Source organism: Neopelma chrysocephalum, unplaced genomic scaffold (genome assembly GCF_003984885.1).
Source record: "Neopelma chrysocephalum unplaced genomic scaffold, ASM398488v2 Primary Assembly neopelma1_97390, whole genome shotgun sequence".
NCBI classification, from domain to species: domain Eukaryota; kingdom Metazoa; phylum Chordata; class Aves; order Passeriformes; family Pipridae; genus Neopelma; species Neopelma chrysocephalum.
In genome coordinates this window covers 1519542-1542135 of record NW_020926031.1, presented here as the reverse complement: position 1 = coordinate 1542135, position 22594 = coordinate 1519542, and the positions used below count along the sequence as shown (strand labels likewise).

At 40.9% G+C, this 22594-nt stretch overlaps 1 protein-coding gene across 1 annotated transcript in view; it reads left to right on the top strand.

Moving 5' to 3' along the window:
- Window positions 1-22594, top strand: part of ARMH3 (armadillo-like helical domain containing 3) — a 123023-nt gene that overhangs the window by 45575 nt on the left and 54854 nt on the right. The window contains exons 21-23 of the mRNA XM_027672261.1: window positions 8488-8570; window positions 9094-9220; window positions 11863-11938. Of these exons, the coding sequence (XP_027528062.1) occupies window positions 8488-8570; window positions 9094-9220; window positions 11863-11938 (286 nt within the window). The remainder of the gene's footprint in view (window positions 1-8487; window positions 8571-9093; window positions 9221-11862; window positions 11939-22594) is intronic.

Below are 22594 nucleotides of genomic sequence, written 5' to 3'. Positions count from 1 at the left end.
AGGACCATTCTTTGGTTTAGGAAACTGAGGAATGAGAGCTAGCATCTAGCTTAGTTGTGTATCCTGGGTATCTATAATCTATGGTATGCTTGAAAGAGGAAAGGATCTTTTCTTCTCAGAACGATGTTTTGACAGTTTCAGATGTGCTTATGGCTTCTTTCTGTGTCAAGAAGGACTAGACATGACTTCACAGGTCTTATTTGCACCCTGAGGGCAGAGATGCTTACCTCTAGGATTGCAAAAAACAGCGAGGTCTTTTAGTATTCTGATGAACTGGATCATTAAGTTGAAGTTTTTGAATCAGTGTTTGTTTTTTAAGTGCCTCAGTAGATCAGTATAAAAATTGTGATTAAGTAGCATTTTATGCAATGTCCTTGCCTATGGCAACTTACCTCCCCTTTACTTGTAGATGGGTGACCAGCAAGCTTTATATCCTCTTCCTTGTCTTTGGAACTGAAAGAAAATAGATAATGTTGACCAACTATTTAATAGGAAACCCAACAGGTTTACAAACGCTTGTGCTTGTTGACTTTAGTGAAGTTTCTGAGGATGTGGATTAATTCTGAAAACCTATTGGAAAGAATATAGTTTCTCACATAAACTAAAGACTGTAACTGTTATGTGCCATGGAATATGTAGTGGGAATTAGCAGTCCTCAGAGGGTCCTTTTTTCCTTACTCATAGGAGTGCTGATGCTTGGAACACGTGGTACTGTGTTAGCACAAGGTTGGTTGAAGGTTGGTGCAACTGTTATTCCTGTTACCTATTTCAATGAATTTAGGAAAGGAATGACATTGAAAGATAGTTTTATAAAATAATTTTTGTTTGTAGTTGTGGTGTGTGTTATGGGTTGATATTCATTGATTTATTTAATTTGTACTGCTGGCAGCACTCCCATGTTGCCCCAGAAAACCCCAGTCCCATCTTAAAAAGCCCACTTGCAGGCAGAAGCTTATGTGAAGGTCAGAAGGAAGACTGCAAACATCTACTTGTAGTCTTCTGCTGCCATTCTCAACTGGTGGGCCAATTTCATGTTAACCTTTCCCCACACTACCTTCTTCAGCCAAAGCTAGAATGTTTCTGTGGTAAGAGCACACAGCCATTTGGTGAAATGTCCCGGTATAAATCTCTTAAAGAAGATTGTGTAAGAAATGCAAAACCTCGGTGGCTTTTTTGTAAAAGAGGATGTTCTAAATTCCCTGCATGGGTCATTTTTGGAAAGCATCTGTTTTTACTTAAATCTTAGTGTTCTATTACTTAATTCTAGTTACCTTTACTTTATGTTAACATATTTTAATACTGATGATAAAGAGCTTTACCCTGGTAACTGGTGGACAGAAAAAGAATAACACAAGAATTTGTGGCTATTATTGGTCACCTGGTGAGATGAGGATGGGAATTCATCCACAGAGGCTTACTCAGATGAGCACAAAGGGAATTTAGTCATTTGGATGGACAGAAGTCTAGCAAGCTTTTGGTCATCCTGCCTCAGCCTGACAGGTCTCATCCAGATATATTGCTCTGTCCTGCAAATTACTTTTTAAATAAAGTTAGCAAACGCTGGAGAATTTGATTGTGAATCCCTAACAGTTTGCAGATCGTAGGAGATAGTGTGAAAATTTCTCCTGGGAAACGGTCCCATTGATGATAAAGTGTTACAGTCAGCTGTTTGCAGCCCTTTCTTTGTATGCATGGAGGGGTTGCAGCATTCAGAATGCAGTGATTTATCCCTGCCCCCTTTTTGTGTTCAAACAGAAGCACTCCTGGCTTCCTTACCTTGCTATCTTTCCATGTTCTCACACAATGTTTCTGCTTTTTCTCCAGATTGTCCTCTTTTTCTGTTTTAAAACCATGTGCAACCTTAACTCCCAAGACTACTGTTTAACTAACAGTGTGAACCTACACTGTCAGGCAAAACAGAATTGAGCTCAATACTTCCCCTTTTCTCTAAAGAGGAATGAAGTTTGTGGGTGTGTGCTTTTTTATTTTTTATTTTTAATAAAAAAGCATATTGTTCATCTGAGCTTTAGCTTAAGTTGGAAAATTTGCATTCTTTCTTATTGCTAGCTGGATTGCCATCAAGCAGCATTGCTCTGGCATCAGCAGTCAGCATTTTCATTAAGCTTGCAATTTTCACACTGTTGGCTCCATTTAGGTGGGAACAGTGAGTACCAGGGATGGGGGCTATAGAAAGAAAGTAAAGGGTTGGAAGTGAAGTGGCCTGCTTGACTGATCCTGGGAGTGGTGGGTTATGCCAGCATGTGCTCCAGCCCTCTGGCAAGCTGTTGATTCTCATTAAGAAAACAGGCTGCTTCCATGCTTGTACCCTGAGAGTCATGGGGAGAAGAGGGAACAGCTGCAGAGTGCTGGTGCTGTTGATGGGGAGCCTGCCAGTAGCCAGCTGCTTTCTGCCACAGAGCTGTGGTGTCCTGGAGGAGGAACCTGGGGCAGTGCCTGTGGCAGCAAGCAGGGGGGCAGCGTGGCTGTGGTTAGTGTCCAGCCGGGTAATTGTTACAGAGGGGAACTGAGTGCTCCCTCCTGATCAGAGCAGAGGGAAGGAGCCTGAAGCATGTTGACTGGTGATGTTGACAGAGCTTTCATTGCTTCCCCTGCTCCCCTGAGTGGGGACTGCAGCACTGGTGCAACAGTCTTGTTTTCTAGCGCTTTGGCTGATTGACAGGAAGCTGCAAGTGCTGTCAGTGAGTAATTGGTTCACTTGTCCAAGAATGCTGGGATAGTTTGTGCCTCAGGGAGTTCTGGTGCATTAGTTTGTAACAGCAATGTAGCTATTTCTTGGACACGCTTCCTATTCCTACAGCTCTATCTGGAAACTACCTCTGTTGGTTCTTTCCTGTCAAACCCAATCTGTAGATACTCATCTCCTGCTGAATTTGTTTTGATCACTGTTCTGCTGAGTGCCTGCCAGTGCTGAATGTGGCCAGATCTGCACCTTTTAACACTCTGGTCATCTCAGAATGTTGTATTTGAGCCTTTTGCTGCCCTAATTCTGAATTGCCTTTCAGTTACAGCATTTACTACAGGTGATTAGTCTGTTCTGGAGTTTTTTCTCCTCATAGCTGCACGTTGGGCTATATGGTTGTCCTACCTTAGCCCTTGTGACTTCCAGTGTGGAACAAGAGAGTGGACTGGTCTGTTGTGAGAATTTGTTATTTCCATATTCTGTGCTGTAGTCTCCCTCATGTGAGGAAATCATGCTGTATTTTGGAATCTGGAAGAGCATTATGAGAAAGAATTGTTTGGCCTATTATTTCTCAACAGGCATTTGACGTTGACCAGTTAGAGCACTGTGCACAGGTGGGCCTTTCATCTGGCCAGGTACGGCCAGGGCTCTTCTTGTTGCTCTATTGATGTTTCCAGTGCTGTTGCAGGTAGAGTAGTCTGGTTTTCTCTTTTATGTTGGAGGCATTGAAGCACAGAAAGACCAATGCTGCTTCCTGAAGAATTGAATCCACTTTCTTCTCAGTTCCAGTCTAGTGCACTAAGCCTTAGCAGACCTGGCTTGCCATGTGCTACAATGAGTGGAATGGCCCTTGCCTTCAGAGTATGTACATGTGAACAGGCTGGCTATGGGAGGTCCAGGGTAGTTACTGTTCTGCTGAGACACTCATAGGCAGATGATTTCTTTGTGGCATGGAAGTGTTGCCCAGATGTCATTATCAGCTGCCTTTTAGTGACATGTGGGTGGAGAGCCTCCTAAAGGTGTTGAGACACGTAGAGGAGGACACTGAATATACTGTTGGTACAATGGTAATTTCCAGAGAGAATGGGAAAATCACTGTTCTTCCCAGTGTGCCCTGCAAGTTGAAGGGTAGAAAACTGGAGGATTTTAGTAGAACACAGGATCCTGCTAATGGATGTTATACTGCAGCTGAGGAACCCTCGCATCTCTCTTTCTCCCTTGCTCCTTTGTTGAGAGCCATTATATGCACCATTAGAAGATTTTTGACCTGTAAGCGCAGCAGATGCGGTGACAGAGGCCTCCAGACTGTGCTGAACCCATCCAGGCTCTCATTGATGTGTGTCTCAGGGCTGTTCTCTTCTGCTCTGTTGTGCAATAACACATCAGAGCCTTCTGATGCTCCTGGCAGAATCTGTGCTACATTCTGACTTGCCCAAGGAGTGGTACTACTACTTCTTTTTTATTCTTAATCTACCTCCACAGTTCTGTTGCATTACACATAATCCAAAGAGTGAATACTGAGACACTAAATTTAACGAAAACTTTGATGAATCCCAGTTTGGCTGGGGTTGAATATACTTCTGTTTGAAACAAGGTTTACAGGGAGAGAAGGTAAACCTGCTATAGGAATAGGGGAAGGAGTGAATGAAGGGCATCTGTCCTTAACTGGAATTACCTCCTTTCTGGTAGAAAAGGAGATTCTGGCTACCCACAGTCTTCTCACAGAGGATTGGCTTGAAGAAGGGCAGCAAATAAATGAGCAGAAGTACTGCTGCTCCTTGGCAGACAGACTGGCCACAAGAGCTGATAAGGGAAAGTGTCTGTCTTCAAAAGCAGCTGTGCAGTGGAGGAGCTAAGAGCCTCTTTCTCTGCAGTCACTTCAATTTAGAAAGCAAGGAGAGTATCTGTAAAAGCTGATGATGTTGCTTTTCATCCTTTGGCTATAATAATCCTTTGGAGAGAAAATTGCCTAAAAACCAACCTGTATGCTTTACACCACTTTCACAGACAGCCAATCACATGACTCTGTGTCCACTCACCATGCTTTCTACTTGGTTTTGAGGCTATAAATGTAGGTGTTCAAAGCTGTGTTCTCTTCTTATTGATTTAAGAAGCATAGTCAGTGTGCTCAAAATGAGGAGCTTGCATGAAAATATGGTGGCTGCTTGTTTAGTTTAGATACAGCCTCCTGCTTTTGTTGCCAAAGAAGTTCTAGTGACAGTGTTGTATTGTGAAATTATGGATGTTTCGAGACTCACCATACTGGGTGTATTGGGTCCTGCCAAGGGATGCCAAAGACAGGTATCTATAAGGGGGAAAAAAAAAGACTCTAGAGGCTATTGCAAAAATGGTACTGTTTCCCAGTTCATGTTGAAATAGATCTCATGCCCAAACTATCCATCACTGTTAAATCTTGGAGCACAATTTGGGATAAGTTGGCTGAGCCCAAGCAAGGGTCACAGTGCTGTCATCTGCTGTGCAGCTGAGAGACTGAACGGCTCCTCTGTTGTGGAAAAAAAAAAAAAAGGATAATTTCCTGGCTAGTGTGAGAGGGTAGCCTGCAGATGGGCTATGAGAGGCAAACAGTTGATTGTAGCAGGGAAAAAGTGACACATCTGGTTTGGCTTCAGGTTGCTCAGGAATAGTAGCATTAGTGCCCTGTTGGAGCTCAAGGGCAGAGGGGTTTTCAGCCAGTTGGACATTTCCTCTAAAAGTTCATTTTGTGTGTGTAATTGTTGCTGAAATGCACTGGGCACATGAAGCTGGATCTAGAAGTTGTTGATCCTGAAAACTCCAGGGCATAGCTGTCCTCATTTTCAGTACAGAGTCTGCCTTAGAAGCAAACTACAGAGACACAGGAAAGAGATTTAAGGGTTCATGTTCTACAGTGATCCTGTTCCTTAGAGCCACTTAAGCAGAGGCTGCTGCAGAATGTGCTGGTGTGGAAAAAGATTGGTTGCTCTTTTAGTATTGATGTAGTGCATATCCTAATTAGGAACACTGCAACTTTTTTAGGAATGTGTGGTTTCCAAACAGTTGGATAAATTTATCTTTATAGTGCACACGGTATCTGTAAACCTGGTGGGTTAGTTCTTCTCACCAGGCTCTGAGTGCAGCACTGAGTTTCCTCTTCGTGTGAAGCACGACCCTTAGTTCTTAGGGAAGGACCAGCACAGATCAGCTGTGAGTAGTGGGCTGTGATGCAGTGCAGTTCAGGTATAAAGATTTATTTCAAGCAGTGCTAATCACTTGTCTTCTTTCTAACTGGAACAGGAAAATGAAACGTAAGCGAATTCTTCACAACAGCTGGGACAAATGTAGGAGCTGGTGTTGGGGTAGAACAGAGCAAGTTCTCCTTTTACTGTTGTCGCCAATATAGAGCAGTGCCAGTACTTCAGAAATACTGCAATAGGCAATTGTAGGGTGCTTGTCCTTGTCATTTGGTGAGTGCTTATGCTCTAGCCAAATACACTTGTTCTTTTAAAAATAGTGTTTCCCTATCGGGGGCATCTTTCATGTTGACTGTGTTTGGATGTTCAGCGGCTTCTTGTCACGCTGTGCAATCACCTGCTACAAAGGCTGTTCAGCAGGGCTCTGTTGGGAGAGCAAGAGGCAAAGAAATGAACAAAAGACTTCACACCACTTGTTATAGGAAATCCAGAGCTCTGCTACTCTGCTTCCAGAAGCCCAAGGTGCCGTTTGTTAAACAGCACCACCTGGTCACAAGCTGTGGCCATGTGGACTTGTGGGGCGGGGAAAGAGGTAAAGCCATGCTTGTAACTGTGAAATGGGGAGACGGCCGATGAGCTGCTGTGACAGAGATGCAGGGCAGCTGTCTGCAGTCCAAGGCACTGACTGCAGGAGACTCTACCTTTTTGCTGTGGAGGCTTGGTTACCTTGGCAACCTGTTTTTAGCTGGATCTCTGCTCCGGTGGAGAGCCCATCTGTACCTGCTACTTCTTTGTTTTGAAATAGCTGTTTTACAGAAAAATAACTGACAGGAGTTATTTCCAGAGCTAGTTTATTGAGGAATCTGGTTTCTGCTTTTGGTCTCAGGAGTTTGTCTGATGATGGGGTGATAATGGTATGGGGAGTTCTGTGGCTGGATTGAATAGGTGTTAATATATCTGCTTCATGGTGGATCGCTGCTGTGGAAGGGAGAGATGTTATTGCTGATGGTTAAATTCTGAAGAGCTCTGAAAGATAAATCACTTGCATGTCTGGAGTTTGCAGAGAATTTTGTTCATTCTGGTTTGCAGTTCAGCATCAGCCACCCGCTGGTAGATTAAACTGTGGTGATTCTGTCTGTGATGAGTAAATAGCCACCCAGGAGCTGTAGGCTTCTCTTTTGGGGGGCATGTATAAACTTTTGATACTCGTGGTAAACTTCTAATATTGGAAAATAGAGGTTGCAGGACTGCATTCAGAATCTAACAGTTTTGTTTAATTCAAGATCTGACCTCTCTCTTCACATCTGTCTTTATACTGTAGGTTTTTTGGTTTTACCTTTTGTGAATACTTTCTAATCCTGAAGGGGGTGGGTATCTAAAATTTGCCCTTACCTCATTCCTGTTCCCTGTGTGTGTTCTCCTTCTCTTACACAGCCTGTACCTTTGGGCTGAAAGGAATGGCCTGTTCTGCATTTGCTGTGGAGTTCTCCCAAACCAGAGCTGATTTTCTCACAAGTTACTGGGTAGTGTGTGACACTTATGTAGTGGTGGTGGGAAAAACAGATTAACAAATCCTACTCATGCCTGTAAGAAATTGGAGTAATGCCTGGTGTTGTTCTGCTAGATGCAGTTACCAATTAGTAGATAATAAAGAACTTTTTTTAAAAAGTGTGTATAGCACTCTGTCTTGACTTTGCAGGACATCTAAAGTCAGGTATTTTAAGTCTTCAAATCTATTGACTTCAGAGCAGAGAGTACATTAAGAACCTGTTCTGAGCAGGCATCAGCCTTCAGTCCTGAGCAGCTATAATGCAGAAGAAAATAGTTTTCTCTTCTAAAAATTTCAGCTAGAAAAAAGAAGATAAAGAACTTTGCATTTTATTCAAGCACATGGAATGCAATTGTTTATTGTAAAGTCGACTTGATTAAAGCATTTTTAGTGAACCTTTTTGTTAATTACCACTCTTACTAACTGCTGTTGGGTGGTTACAGCAGAAGCTTTTGTTGTTTCATTATTTAAGACAAGTGTGAACCAGATCTAACGTCTTTACCGCACAGCCCCAGATAACTGACACAGTAAAGTACTACATTCTTCCTTTTACCAGTGCAGCAGCATTGACACAGAGCTACAGAAAAGCTGTGCCGAGGGGTTTTTGTTACTTTTTTTTAAAACTCTATGTATCAACAAGAGTGACAGTTTGGGGCTGACTATGCATACATCATGGTGGTGATATATGAAACAGAAACGAGACAGTCAGATTCTCCAACCTGAAAACTCACTCCAGGATCTAGCAGATAGAAAAAGCTCCATGAACTGAGCTAACAAGAGACTTTACTTGAGCCTGAGCAGATCTGATTGGGAAGTCAGTGAAATAGAATAAAAGTGGGGTGGTAAAATAGCTGTCGCTTACCTGTCCAGCAGAGTGTTTTAGCCACAAAAAGCACTGCCAACCCCTACATGTAAATTGATAATTTCTGATAAGTTCTGAGGACAATTTCTGCAGCTGGCATTTAGGCTAGTTTACACCTGATAATGTACATGCGTCTGTATTTAAGTGACTTGTTGAAAATGACTTTGTTTTTTATATTATTTTAAAACTACTTATTTTCTCCTAGCCTTGATCAACTTGTTAAAGTTCCTCATGTCTAATGAGACTGTGTTGCTGGCCAAGCACAACATCTTCACCCTTGCTCTTATGGTGAGTACACACAAATCCTCTTATTTTTAACAACTTAAATGTGAATGAATTTTAAGAAAGAATTATAATGCTGAAAGGATTCCAGAAAGGATTTCCGGCCTGTTAAGGAGATATGAGAAGATGGCCACACAGCAGAGAGATATAATTGTGTTTGATTTCGCTAGGTGTTTGAAAAGGGCAGTGCTTGGACTCACTGTAGGGTCTGCTCATTGAAATAAAGAAGTCTGTGTGAGGAAGGGCCTAATTTAATTTTCCAGATTTGACAATACTGTTTCTTCTTCTGTGTCCCTCTGTATACAAAATAGAAACATATTTTTCTAGCTCCAGATAAAATAGTATTTAAGTGTCTTGTCTGTCTCTTCTGTACTACAAGGAAAATAATAGATAAAGCAATGAAGTAGTGTAATACTGTCTGCTGCAATTGTGAGCTATTTCTTTGAAGGTTTGGGACGTAGTTTGCATTGTTTCTGTTGCAGAATAGATTTGGGCTAAATATTCTTGTAACTTCTTTTCACTTATCTAGGTTGTGAACCTGTTCAACATGTTCATCACTTACGGAGACACCTTCCTCCCCACTCCCAGCAGCTATGATGAGCTGTATTATGAAATCATTCGGATGCATCAGAATTTTGACAACCTTTATTCCATGGGTGAGTACCTCCTGACTCGTCAGGACTGCTGCTGACTGGAAGAGAGGGTGGTGGAGGAGGGACGTTTGTGTCTGGTGTTTTCAGTCCACCTGCTTCTGATGTGTGCCTTGCTGACTGAACATGTTTTGTGTACTAGGACATGTTTGGTAAATTAAGAATTGAGGAACTGAGAGAAGGATAAACTAATTAAAGGGATAAGGTTTTTTTAAGTCAGAAAAAAATAGAAACAGACTCCTTGCCTCTGTATCAGTCACTTACCGTGGCTGGAGATATAAATTTGTTGTCAAAACAGAGTATGTGGTATGTCATGCATTTTCATGTAGTTTGCTTCTACTATATTCAACAACTTCGAGTCAAAAGGAAGGTACATGCTGCCAAACCAGCCAGTACAGAGAAACACTCAATGCAAATAAGAATTTGGAAAAGAATTCGAGAAACATATAGCAAAAAACTTGCAGTGCTAAGCAAATCATATCTACTGCACTCATTGCCAAAACAACCAAGAAAACAGCCCTCACAAACCTGCTTGCAGTGACAAGTGAATCAGTGGACTGAAGAATGTGCCCACTGGCAAACCAGGGAGAAGCTGCCATCCTTCAAGGAGAGACAGACATGCTGGAATGCTACCAAGTGACACCCAGCAGGGAAAAGAGGAACAAAGAAGAGCAAGGAGTGCATGGAGCATAACCAGGCAGCATATACACAGGAGCCTGCAGCCCAGGGGAGCTGCACCAGCACTGGTGTAGTGTCTGCTTACTTGAAGCTGTGAAGAAAAGGAATATACCTGTGTTCTTTGTTTGCTTTGTTCTAGAAAGACCTTTCTTCCATTCACCCCCTGCTTCCTTCTCAGTGTGATCACCCAATGAACAACAGGAGTTAATATAAGCAAAAAAGGGGAGTTAAAGGACAGAAAATTGGCCACAACACTGACATGGGAGAGTACCATGCTCACTTATATAAAAGTAGCTGAATACCCCCTGTAACTCCAAGCAGAAATGAACTACTCTTTTATATAAATTTTCTACAGTTTTCAACCATTACATAGGGGATCACTTGGCCATTTTTGTGCCCTCTGAGTGCATAGGATTTTCTCACTCCCAAGTATTGTAGCTATTAAGATTTTTTCAAACCTATCCCTTGGAAACTGAAGGCAAGTGGATAGGAGAATAACACACTCATATAGTTCCTCAGTTGGGTTGCAGAAGGCACACCTAACCTGTTGAAACAGTTTGTCACATGAATGTTTTCCATCCTGCTACCTAGAGCAAACCCTTTTGAATTACTGTTGGAGATACCTGAATGGAAACCCTCTCTGAATACGTTACTTCAGATATTCAAATACAGTACCTACTGTTTGACAAAATAATGTTATTTGGAGCTGACATCTTTTTTCTGCAGATGATGTGTAATGGTAGACTAGGAAGTGAGAAGGTAGCACTGTCTCCAGCTGATGAAAACCACTAAGTGTCCTGACAGCTTCCTTTTGCTTGTTGGCCCATCTCTGAGACTACAGTGACCCTTCTGTCCCCTGACCATGGGGCATTTGTTAGCATAGATGAGAAAGCTACTTTGTCCTTTAGTTTTCTGTTAATGTGGTTGAAACTTTCTATTTTGGGAGTGGAGGTGGAATCTAATTGACTTGGGGTTTTTTTCTTGTTTTGAAACTGAACTTTATCCAGATCTGCAGGACTGGAAGCTTCTGTACTGCAATTATAGGCATGAGTATGCAGCCACTGTGCTTATGGATTCACTTGTAGCATCCATGTTTCTAGATGATCCTAAATTCAGATGATGAGCTGTTCCTTCACTTCTGAGTTGATGGTGAACCATTCTTGTGGAATCTAATTTCCAGAAAACTCTGTATGTACCAATTCATAGAAAATTCCCTTTTATTCAGGCAATATGGAAATTAATCCGAACATCTGCTACAAGATCTGTTATTGTTTTGATGCATACCAAGAGATGTGCAGGTAACTACCACCATAGAAACACTGTGTATTTTGACCTAAATAAATATTTTTGGTACTCTGGCAGAAAAGAATTGGATTCCCTAGAAGTTCTTCCTGTTGCAGAATGTTTTCAGATCTGCTCTTAAGTCTGTCAGAGACCATCTGTGCAACAGAACATCACCCTTATTCCTACAGGGAGTGTTTTGTCCTAGGCAGGTGTGTAACTCCACTTTGCAGTTCTGGATAATTTGAAATGTAAAGAATCCATCATTGCTCGAGAGAGTTCAGTCTTCAGGATGTAGTCTAGCTCCGATGGAATCTTGCATAAATGGGAGCTGGAGGACAAAGAATGTAGAATAATAGTTATTCTAGACATGGGTCACTGCCCTGTTTCTGGGGGAAATGAACTGTATATGTGGTGATGAAAGCAGGACCTGGGTTCTTCTGTCCTCTCTGCTTCCTGTCTTGGAGTCATTATTTTATTCTGTTCACCTCTTCCATGTTCCTTATGTTTCTTAGATGGGCTTTGAAGGGAATATCTGCCCAGGATCACAGGTCATCTTGAAGAAGACCTTTGTTTTGATGTGGTTCCTGGACTTCCATCTCGCCAAAGCAGATTTATTTTTTTTTCCTGTTTTAAATTAGAAAATTGCAAGTCCTGTGCCAGCACTGTTAACTGTCTTCTCCTTTCAGTTCTAAGGCTGTCTACCAATGCTGGTCAGTGGAAAGAGCCTGCAAGCAAGGTGACCCATGCATTAGTCAATATTAGGTAAGGAGTACAAGTTAGTAACCATTTTGAAGATTGTGTCCTGTGCAACTACATTTTTATCATGATTCTTTCACATTTGTTTTAATAAATTTGGGGTTGAATTTATTCTCTTTGTTGGGCTAAATTGTTCCTCTAAACAGGGCCTACTGGGATAGAGAAAGTATCACCAGGGTTTGATTGTCCTCTCTAATAATTCTCTCGGCTCTTCTGTTGACTGAGTGCTTTCAAAGCATGGCACAAACTGTAATGAATTAATCCTCACAGCATTCTTGTGAGAAATTTTACAGTAGGGAACAATGCTGTGCTGGAAAAGCAGTCGTGGACCTAATGGATTTCTGTAGCATGATTCTATTGCAATTCCGTGAAGCTGTGGAGGGGACTATAAGCCAGCTCTAACAAGCAGATTCGAGGCCTGTTAACATTGCAGGATTTTGTGTGTGTTTAAAACTGATTATTTAAGGACATTTCAGTGTTCTCTTAAAGCTCTTTGTCCTGTTCAAGGGCAGAAGTTATGCTTTACTTGTAAGGCTAAAGAGTGTAAATCTAGGTGTGTGCTCTTTCACAATGGCAATAATTTATTTTCCTGGCACCTGAAGCAGCTAGTACTGACCAACTGGGTATTGGGCAAGAGGATCATGGATCTGATTGATTGGAAAATGAAAGAATGTTGAGAGAGAATATTTACTGCTTAACTGTGGCTTGTAAACAAATCATAAAAGATGTAAGTATTTATACTGAAAAAATATCTGTCCATCACTTCCCTGGTCATCCCAGACACTTGATGTCTGCAACACCAAGCAGCTCAGTACTGTCGCATTGCTAGTGCTTGTCATTTCCCTCACTACAAAAGACATTGTGTAGGACACCTTACATGTCTGTAAACCACCTTAAAGGTTCCCTTAGTAAGCCTGTAAGCTTGGTAACATCGTGTATGATTCCAGATTTATTTTAGTCCTATCCTTGTTTTTGTTTTTGTTTTTTTTTAAACAGATGTAAATGAACTCTTGTGGGTAGATAATGCACTTGAAGTGAAGCAGCAGAACAGGTAGCTGTTGGCAAATTAATGTCACTTAATGTGACATAAAATGTCTGCCCTGGGAATTCTCTGTATACCCAGGGAGAGAAGTCTAAACTGGGAAGAGATTAAAAAAAACAAGTGATCACAGGGGGTTTGCACTCACCTCTGGTTTGTGAAACTAAGGTTTTGTGTGGGCTTATTTCCTTTTGGCTTAACAACTGCTTTTATGAAGATCAGCTTGCAACTGAGACAAGAAACAACCAAAAAATTGTCACTGTGATACCCCTCCCTGGACAGCCTCTATCAGACATGTCCAGATTACGGTTCTGTCTGGAACCAGTGAAGTCTCTAATGTGTTTCTCTGATAGACTTTTGGTAGATTTCCCTTGCTCCACCCAACTGCTCATCTGTGTTGAAATTTCGTGAATGACTGCTTTTCATTCACTGAAATTCGAAAGGTCTAAATTAGAGATGATTCAAGGCCTAGGGAAGGATTAGAATTCAGAGAAGTCGGTCTGTTTGATTTATCCCATTTCCTTGCTCTCAAAAAAAAAAAAAAGGAGGGGGTGGGGGAGAATTTTGTCTTCTGATTTGTTTTCTTCTGATGGTAAAAATACTGCATTTGAAGGGTTCTTTAACTAAATAGATTTCAGAGCAGCTAGAAAAATACAAAGGTACCATGCTTTTGTGAAGGTGATTGACAGTGTGATGTTTCAAAGTGATGCCTGGGACTAGAACCTGGTTTAGCTCCTTGTTATTTGGATTTTCTGTTTGTTTATGCCCCTTTGGTTTCCCCTTAGAGTGGTCTTAGCAGACTGTGTCTTATTTGGATGCCTTTGCCATGAAGAGAACGAATTTAGAGAAATCCACTTCACCTTGGATTTTTCCCTCACCTTGCTCCATTGTTCTGGAAGGTTTTTATGAGCAATGAATACCTGCTTGTTGCTATAACTCTACAGTGCAAAGTCATGCTTTGGTTTATATCTTCATCTCATTATACAAGCTATTTAAAAAGAAATACACATTGTCACTTCCTTATCCTAAGGCTTTTAGTAGGTTTTATAAATGTAAAAGCATCTGCCTATGCATGCATGTGGTGGGCTTTAACAAGTGCCTTAAATCCTAGTGTACAATTTTATGTGTATTTCTGCCAGGAGAGGAGTGGTGAGTGGCTGCATTGCATTTGTGTTACAGGAGTAACTCCTGAGGAGACACATAAAACAGTCCTGCTTGCACCCACAGTGCTGAGCTGGTGAGCTCGGCTGATTAATTGCTGTAATAGAGAGTCAGGATGAGTAATACTTAGAGAATCTTTGACATGTTCTTGTTTAAACTCAGCCACAGAGAGAGATCTTGCTTTGTGTATCCTATTATGGTATGAACACTACTTTTGACTTGGACCTTATTCTTCACTAGGCTGTCTGATTGAGTTTTGTTGTTGCTGATTATTTGATTTTTCTTGTCCTTATGTTCTTTGATTTCTCCAGTGAAAAGAGCAGTCACGAATATTCTTTTTTAATATTGAGAGATGGAGAGGCTATTTCTGCCTTCTCTTTTTTAGAGATAATTCATAATTTCTGTCCAACCTAAAGAAAATGAAATTTGAAGAAGACAGAATAATAATAGCCTTATCTATCTGAAAATCTTACATACCACACTGGAATGAGTGATTTCAATTGCTGTCCTATCTCATAATAGTCATTATAACTTCTGTCTGTGGATTTGTCTCTGGGATTTTCATAGATAATTGAGATGTGATAGACTGCAAGATATAGCTGCAGCACTGGTGGGGTTGAAATAGGAAGGTGCAGCAGTTGATGGTTTGAAAACTCACCTTCTCACCTATGAGGAAATAAACACATTTTGAGACAAGTTATTTTTTATTGCGCTAATGAGCCTCTTCAAGATAACATTGTGCAGGTTTGCATTTAATGAGAATTTTATTAATGCAAGGTTCAAAGGGGCATCTTGTGATTGTCTATTCAGTGAGAAGGGTAGCAGCTGAATCCCTGTGTTCTCTTAATAGACTTTCTCCTGATCAGGATTTTTCCAAGGTGAATAACTCAGTGATTACTTGACTGAATTTCTTCATTGTCTGAAATTCAGTCCCATCATAATTTTTAAAGTAATTTTATTTTTCTCACTGAAACATTTTTAATAAGCAGAGAGTAAGTTTGTAGTATGAAACTAGATAGGGTTATTTTTTTTTAAGGTGTTTTATGTCCTGTTTTAGCATATGCTGCAATCCTTGCTTGGGTGCTTTCATTCACTCTTCCATCTTGCAGCTACTTTTATTCCACTTGGGACACCGTGTGATGCTCTTTCTTTGAACAGGAGGTGCTGCTTCTCCCAGGGCTGCTTTTGGGGTTGTAAAGGAGAGGCTGGGGATTTGGGAGGAGCACTTAAAACATCACATGGATATGTATAAAATGGTTATGCTTGCTGCCAGTCTAGACAGGAGCATTCTGAAGGAGCCCTTGCAATTTTACCTAGGTGAAAGAAAGCCAAATCAGGCTGTGGTTGTTTCTTGCAGGACAACAGACATCCTGGTCCTGAAGCTATGGCTCATGATAAATTACCAGCACTCCACAGAACTGCCTTTATTGAAAACCTTGACAGGGGAGGAGGCTCCATTGCAGATATCTGTTAGAAAGTGAGCAGCTGCAGGCAGTCCATGTAGTACCTTCAGCATTGTTCCACCAAACTGCAAGGAATTTAGCATCTGTTTATAGGGAGAGAAGAACCAAATGCTGCTAACCTAGTCATGTTGCAATGGATAGCCCTAGCATTTATGCAGGATATGTGAATGGGGACCTGCTGGTAGAGAAGGGCTTCAGTACGGAGTGATGACTTGTGGATTACAGTGAGCTGAAACTGTATAAGATATGTATTTATATATATACACACGCACACTTCCTTCCTTCCCTCTCTGTACAGGCGTAATGGACACACACATTTCTTGCCAAAATGAGTAAGAGAGTGAAAAAGGGAGGGCAAGCTTAAAGCCTGTTTATGAAAAGAAATGGTCAAGAAAATCTGTGTGCATATATATAAAATATGGATATCTGTGTGTCCATTATAGATATATGCACATATATGAATGTGTATATCCATATATGTATATATGGATATCTGTGTATATATAAAGACATATACTGACATACTCACATGTATACACTTACAAATACATATATATTTATATGTAGAACACACACAAAAACATGCTGCCTTTGGCAATGCGCTAATCTAAAGCCATAATCTCCAAGCTGAAAATACCAAGCACCTGCTTGTTTCCATATTCTCCAAGATGAACCACAAGTATGGGCTAAGGATGCTCAGGTGTTGCTCCTTCCAGCAGCATGATTGCACTCGATGTGTACCGTGATCCCCCGGGGTGTGGGGGACCGTGTGGAAGTGCTGGTTTGGGCCAGCCAGTGCTGAGCAGCAGAGGGTGCTCAGGCATGCAGGTTAGCCCAGAGTGATCTGGAGTTCATTCCCTGGGATTCTTAAACCCACTTGTGAGGGCTACCACTGGTGGAATAACAACTCCATTGAATTGTTCACTGAGGTGTGCTTAATGATAATGACCTCTGACATGCTGTCACTGCTAATCAGCCTGATTGAGCTCAGATCACAGGATAGCACAAGACAGTCAACAATTACTTTTCTTAATAAGAAGAAAGCAACAAAACCCAAAGAAAAAGGCAGAAATGTATTTTATTGGTACTTTTAAAGTCTAAAATAAGTTTAGTAAGATAAGGATCAAATTGTTGCTAAAATGCCGTAAGAAAACTTCTGAGCTTTATGTATCCAAGCTATTTGAAGAATTAGTTCATTGCAGTTTTTGGGTGGTAGGCTGAAAAAATGATGATGCTGAAAAACTGAAAGTGGATTCTAGATGAGGATTCTGGATTTGTTCTAGTTCTTTTTTAGTGATCTGTGATCAATCCTCATTGCACGAGCAAAACTAATAGACTCCTCTTGTCGTTTCATGTGTTTCTTATTGCATGCTTTTCTGGTTGCACAGGGATTCTGGCACAGCAGAACAGTTCTGAAATACCACAGTGGTTATAACAGAGCCTGGTTACTCAGAGTTCACCTGCTAACTCTGGTTGTTTTTCAGTTGACCTTGCAGTATTCTGGTAAGGAAAGTTCCTTTGCTAGGAGCAACAGATCTTGATGTGAACAGATTTTGGCATTAGCTGGCACTTAAACAGAGGAAGCAGGTGGATTGAAAGGGAAAAACCTAATGACCAGCAACATATTAACAGAATAATCAAAAAGAATGACAGAAGCACTCCTATCTCCGGTTGCAATGTTTTGTCTTTTCATGGCAGTCTACCCATGTTTCCATTATTTCTATTAGCATTTAGTCTAGTCCTGTAACTTCAGCATTTCATTTCTTGTACATTATCTGATTTCTTCTTGAGACAGTGTTGTTAGTTTTCAGTTATTGCTCTTTATTTACAAGCTGATTCATCTCAGTGTGTTTCTCTTACAGAGCCATAGCTGATTTCATTCTGCTATAATTTTCTTTCGTTCTTTCTCATTCATACAGTGGCTTAATTAAATGTTGTCTCTACCACTGGCCTAAATCCAGATAGCAGATCTGTTGCTTGAGTGGCGTGATATGGACTAGTTCCATGAACACAGCAGCATGGTTCAGCAAGTCAGGCACATCCCTAGTCACCTTCCTTCTTTCTGCCATTTACTTTCATTTCAGTCATTACTGCCTGGGAAGGGACTTTGACAATGTCAAGCCTGTTTTCTCTTTAATGAACTTTTTTTTTCCGGTAGGTTTTTGGAAGGATTGATTTCTTTGCTTTTTTATGCTAGTGAATTTGGGGTCTGGAGCTTTGTGAGAAGAGACAGTAGAGAGGTGAGAGACTTGTCGGTGCAGTTGTGTTTGATTTATGTGAGTGACTGTGCACCGCCTGGTCTGAAGAAGTGTGGCACCGGGCAAGAAATTCTTTCTGGTTTTGCTTGCCAAATACTTTTCTCTGTAGAAACATAAAAATACTGGAGAATATATGTCTGCATGGGGAGTAGTTCTGGTTTATTTCAGAAGTGGATAAAAAATTTATTGGTTAGAAGTTATTTTTCCATCTCATTTGCAGATATTTTGGTCTTGAATCCTGTTGCTGGAAACAGGCAAGTTGTGGATGAGCTCAGTAGTATATTAAAGCATGTACTGCAAAGCTAGAATGCAGACTTGTAAACATCTTGGGTTTTTTGTTACAGCTCAAAATCCAGAGAGGTCTGCTGTTTCTGGATTTCAATGGTTGTATTGTTTCATCCTATTTACAAGAACAATCTTAATTATTCTGGTACTGTGGCTGACATGAGTTCAGTTCCTAATTGATAGATTTCAACCTTACAGTCAGTGTCTTTGTTGGTAGCTCTAATGCAGCCAGGAAGCAACCAGGTTCTCTTGGCCCCAAGAACTGGCTCTACTGGAACATGACTGAAGCACAGTTTGAAACAGCTGTTTATAGCTTGTCGAAACTTTGCCCATGCTGGTTTTATTCTTTGGGTAAATATAAGGGACTCTGATCTCCACTGGTCTCAAATATAGCTTTCAAGATTTGCTTTAATGGAGAAAGAACATTAAGCAACTTTCTTCATAACCCAAACAATGTAAAAATCATTGTGAGCTTAAATAGCACCTTTTTCCCTTGAAAAATGATGTAATATAGAGCTGTTTTGCTCTTTCTGTTTAAAAGAAATCTGTTGCTCACAGCAGCAGCCACAATTATTATTCCCTCTGAAAATCTGGGCTGTGGGATGTGTACTTGGAAAAAAAAGCTTTTCAAAAGTCAGTAAAATGTATTTCTTATTATCTTATAATAGTGGGGGGCCTAAAATTTGGGTTTGCTCTAGAAATGTAAATGCCCTGTTCTCTTAATTCTTCCTTTAGGACTAAATTGACAAAGTACCCACTCATTAAGTACATCTGCTCATTAAGGTAATGAAGTACCTACCTTATTTTGAACTGAAAGCAAGGATAATACATTGTTAGCATGACTGCAGAACTGCAGTCTGAAGATTGCAGCAGAATCTGTAGCTCAGTTCCTAGGGAACTGTGAGAGGAAGACACTTCTTTGTAAGACTTTGTTCATTAAAAAAATCATGCATCTTAGCTTCTAAAGTTAAGATACTTTTTCTTAGGGGCTCTACCCACCAAAGGCAGAGAAGGTTGTCTCACCCTACCAGCACAGGGGCTAACTTTGCAACTGCCAGTAAATACCAGTTGGTGTAGCCAAGGCTAAGGTGAAAGTAAAATGCTGTTTGGAGCTGAGGGGTGGGAGGAAGAGAGCTTGCGTGAGTGTGAATTTTGTTTTTTTTTTCCGCTTCCAAAATGCCAAAGTATTTTGGACTCTAATATCTCTGAGTCCAGACAGAGGCCATAAGATACATCAGAGTTTCAGGTGGCCTGAATTAAATTGACTGTTTCAGAATCCCAGAATGCAACCTTTTGTTGTTACCCTATTTAGTCTTTAAATTTTTTCTCTGACCCTTGTAGCTAGACAAAAATTCAGAAAATGATGGCATAATACTCCAGAAGTAGCAATTTCTCCCTTAGCTTTGAGGTCAGATTTCTGTTGCCTGTCTCAAGGGATGCTAGCTGTGAAGGTTTGGCAGTTGCAGATGCCCATGTGCTTGCCTGCTTCTCAGCAATCAAAGCCAACCATGTTAAGGTAACAGTGAGCTCATGAAGAATTCAAGTCTGATGGGTCCCAGGTTCTGATATCTCATGCTGGAAAGGGTTTAGTTAAAGGGTGTTCCTTTGGCAGAACTGCCCCAGATCACTGCTGTGATCACTTGGAGCAGGTATAAACTGAGTGTGGCTGAGCAGGAGGGTTCGCCTGCCTTGTATTCCTGCTGTCTCCTCTGTGGGGAGCAGCCTGCATGTAAAGGAGGAGACTGGGGACTTGACCCAGGATAAAACTCTCTAGGCAGGAAAAAAAAAGAACAAAGCAATGTGTTTTTAGCGTTGGTCAGTTCTCAAGCCTTTGTTGCATACAGATATGTGACTGATTGTGTCACCCTGTAGAGGATGTGGGCACAAACAGCTCAGTGTTAGGGACAACAGGACAGTCTCTCTTAGCAGCATTGACCTGTTAAACCAGTTTTGAACTAAAATGCTGCAAAGTGTTTTTCTGGTTATGTCCAGCATCATCAGTGGTCACTGGTGTGACTCTTTGCAGGGGTCTAAGCACACATTCTCTTACTTGTGCTGATATATAGTATAGGGTGGTTTTTGGAAACTGTTCTTGCTGTTAGTATCATTATAACCATTGCCTGAAGCTTTGCCTTAGGTATTGGGCTTGAGACAATACTACTATGAGCCCAAAAAATGAGAACTTGGGTGTTACTCAGCTGGGAGTAGGAGATCTCTGACACATCGAAGGCATCTCACTGCAGTGGAGCCCTGTTTGATAGGATATAAAAGCATGATCTCAAACGTGTCTTACTTTGAGGATGACCAAAACTGGAATGACCTTAAAAGCTCCCTGGCAGTCTTTTTGCCTGACTTTGCTAGAAGACTTTAAAAGCCTAAAGCTTTTTCACGTTGCTGCTTTAGTGATTAATTAGGTCATCACTTTTTGTGTTAATTACAGTGACATTTTTCTTCTCATTAGTTGGATTATGGAAGGTTTTTGAGTGTGTGTGGGATGGGAAGTAATGCAACCTCTGTGGCCGAGGGAAGGATGATTTCAAACTTTATAACACTGAATTTCAAAGATGGCTTTGGGTACTGTAAAAAAATTGCTTTTACCCAATATAGAAAATGTGGCTGGTAAGTGCTTTGACGGCAGGATAAATGCCTTTTATTCTAAACAAACTTGGGACGTTTCCCACATTTTGAATGAGGAATTTTAAACTGGATCCTTCTTCCAGAAGGTTGTATGTTGTGTTAATTAATGTAAAGCTCTTGCTGCTGACAGCGGGGTGTGAATATGATGTACTTTATATAATGTCCTTCATGGGGTATTTGAAAGGACTTTACAGGGAGATTGTTAAGCAGGGCAGTGTATGTGAACAAAGACTGACTGCTTTTACTTATACTTTTTTGTAATTATTTAATGTCCTCCTTACAGTTTTGCAATTCTGTTTGTTTGGAATCTGAGTTAACTTTTTATAGACATTTGAGATGAGCTTGTCTGAGGCAGACGTCCCTTGTAAACTTAGAAAGCAATAGATCTGCTGTATGTTCTTGATTATTGAATTAGTCCATGTGTGATATCTTGAGCCATGCTGAAGGACCAGACTGCAATTTTCACTAAGTAGCATGTATTTTTCTTCCTTGTTTGGTGACTTTCACTCTAAACATAAACCAATGTCAGAAATGAAGAGTCACAAAACAAGACTGTCCAGGATCTGAAGTTTGGCTGGGAGATAAAGTAAGTCAGATTGCAGTGAGGGAGGTTCTTCTCAACATAAGTGATCCGATACTGGAACAAATATCTCAGTGCAATCTCCATCCTTGGAGTTATTCCTGTCTTGCCTGACGACAGCTGTGAGTTAAATGGCCCAATGCTGAGTGCAGAGCTGGACCACGTAACCTCCCAAAGTCCTTTCCAACCTAACCCATTTGATTTTAGGGAGCAGTCACTTCACTGCATGGTCAGATAGTAAAACAAGCAAGAAAGCTTGTTTTCCTGGGGTGTGTTGTGCTATATGTTAACTCTGGGCCCATCTGCTAGAGATGCAGAGTAGAGCACTTATTTAAATGAGAAGAGCTTGTGGTGGCTGGCATCTAGTTTCTTTCCCTGGAAGATCAGTAAAGGATAAAATCTGAAGAACTCACAGTACATGTTGTTGCAGATGCCCAGTATTGTCTGCTGTCTGTGATCTTACCATTAAATTGGATCCTGCCAGTGAGATCCAACTACGCAACTCAGTCATTTGTGAGGAGAAACTATTCTGAGTATGATTAATGCTGTGGTTGATGACAGGGATAGAAAGCACTGCTTTGAATAATGCCTGTAATGGCATATTCCCCTGTGTGTGTGTTTAAAGGAAGAGTCTACGGTTATATGAGATTGAGGGCATTTAAGAGGCAGTTAATGACAAGTGAAAATGATAGCTAGGGTAGATTAATTGTTAAATGAATTGTGCCTGCACTTGCTGTCGTTTTAATGTGGTATTGGTCTAAGTATGATGTTATGTAGCAGGAAGGCATCAGGAAACAATACTGAGCACTTAAGTTCAGGTCAGAGGAGTTTAAAGGCTTAGCCTTTAAACTAGAGTTTTTCTTTAGTGTAGCCATCTTTTTGCAGTGTGGGGTTTTTTCCTTCCCTTCTGAGAATACGAAAATCTTTATTTTGATTAATTTTATAAGTTTTTTTCCCCGTGCTGCTTTGACAGTCCAGTAAAGGAGTATTTTCTCGTAATCAGTTTAATATGAGCTTTGTTTTAGCTGTTTCTGGAATTAGATGATACTAACTGAACTTGGTCTGAGCATAGCTCGGGGATTTTTATTTCATTTTTTTTCATTGTACTCTATCTCCAGTACTACTTATTTAACTTTGATTTGGCATGGGGCTACTTTATATTCATGCCTTCAGTCTGAGTGGAGCATAAGGGAAATTATCAGGCTGGAAGAGGACTGAAAGCAGCCAGGCATAGGTCTC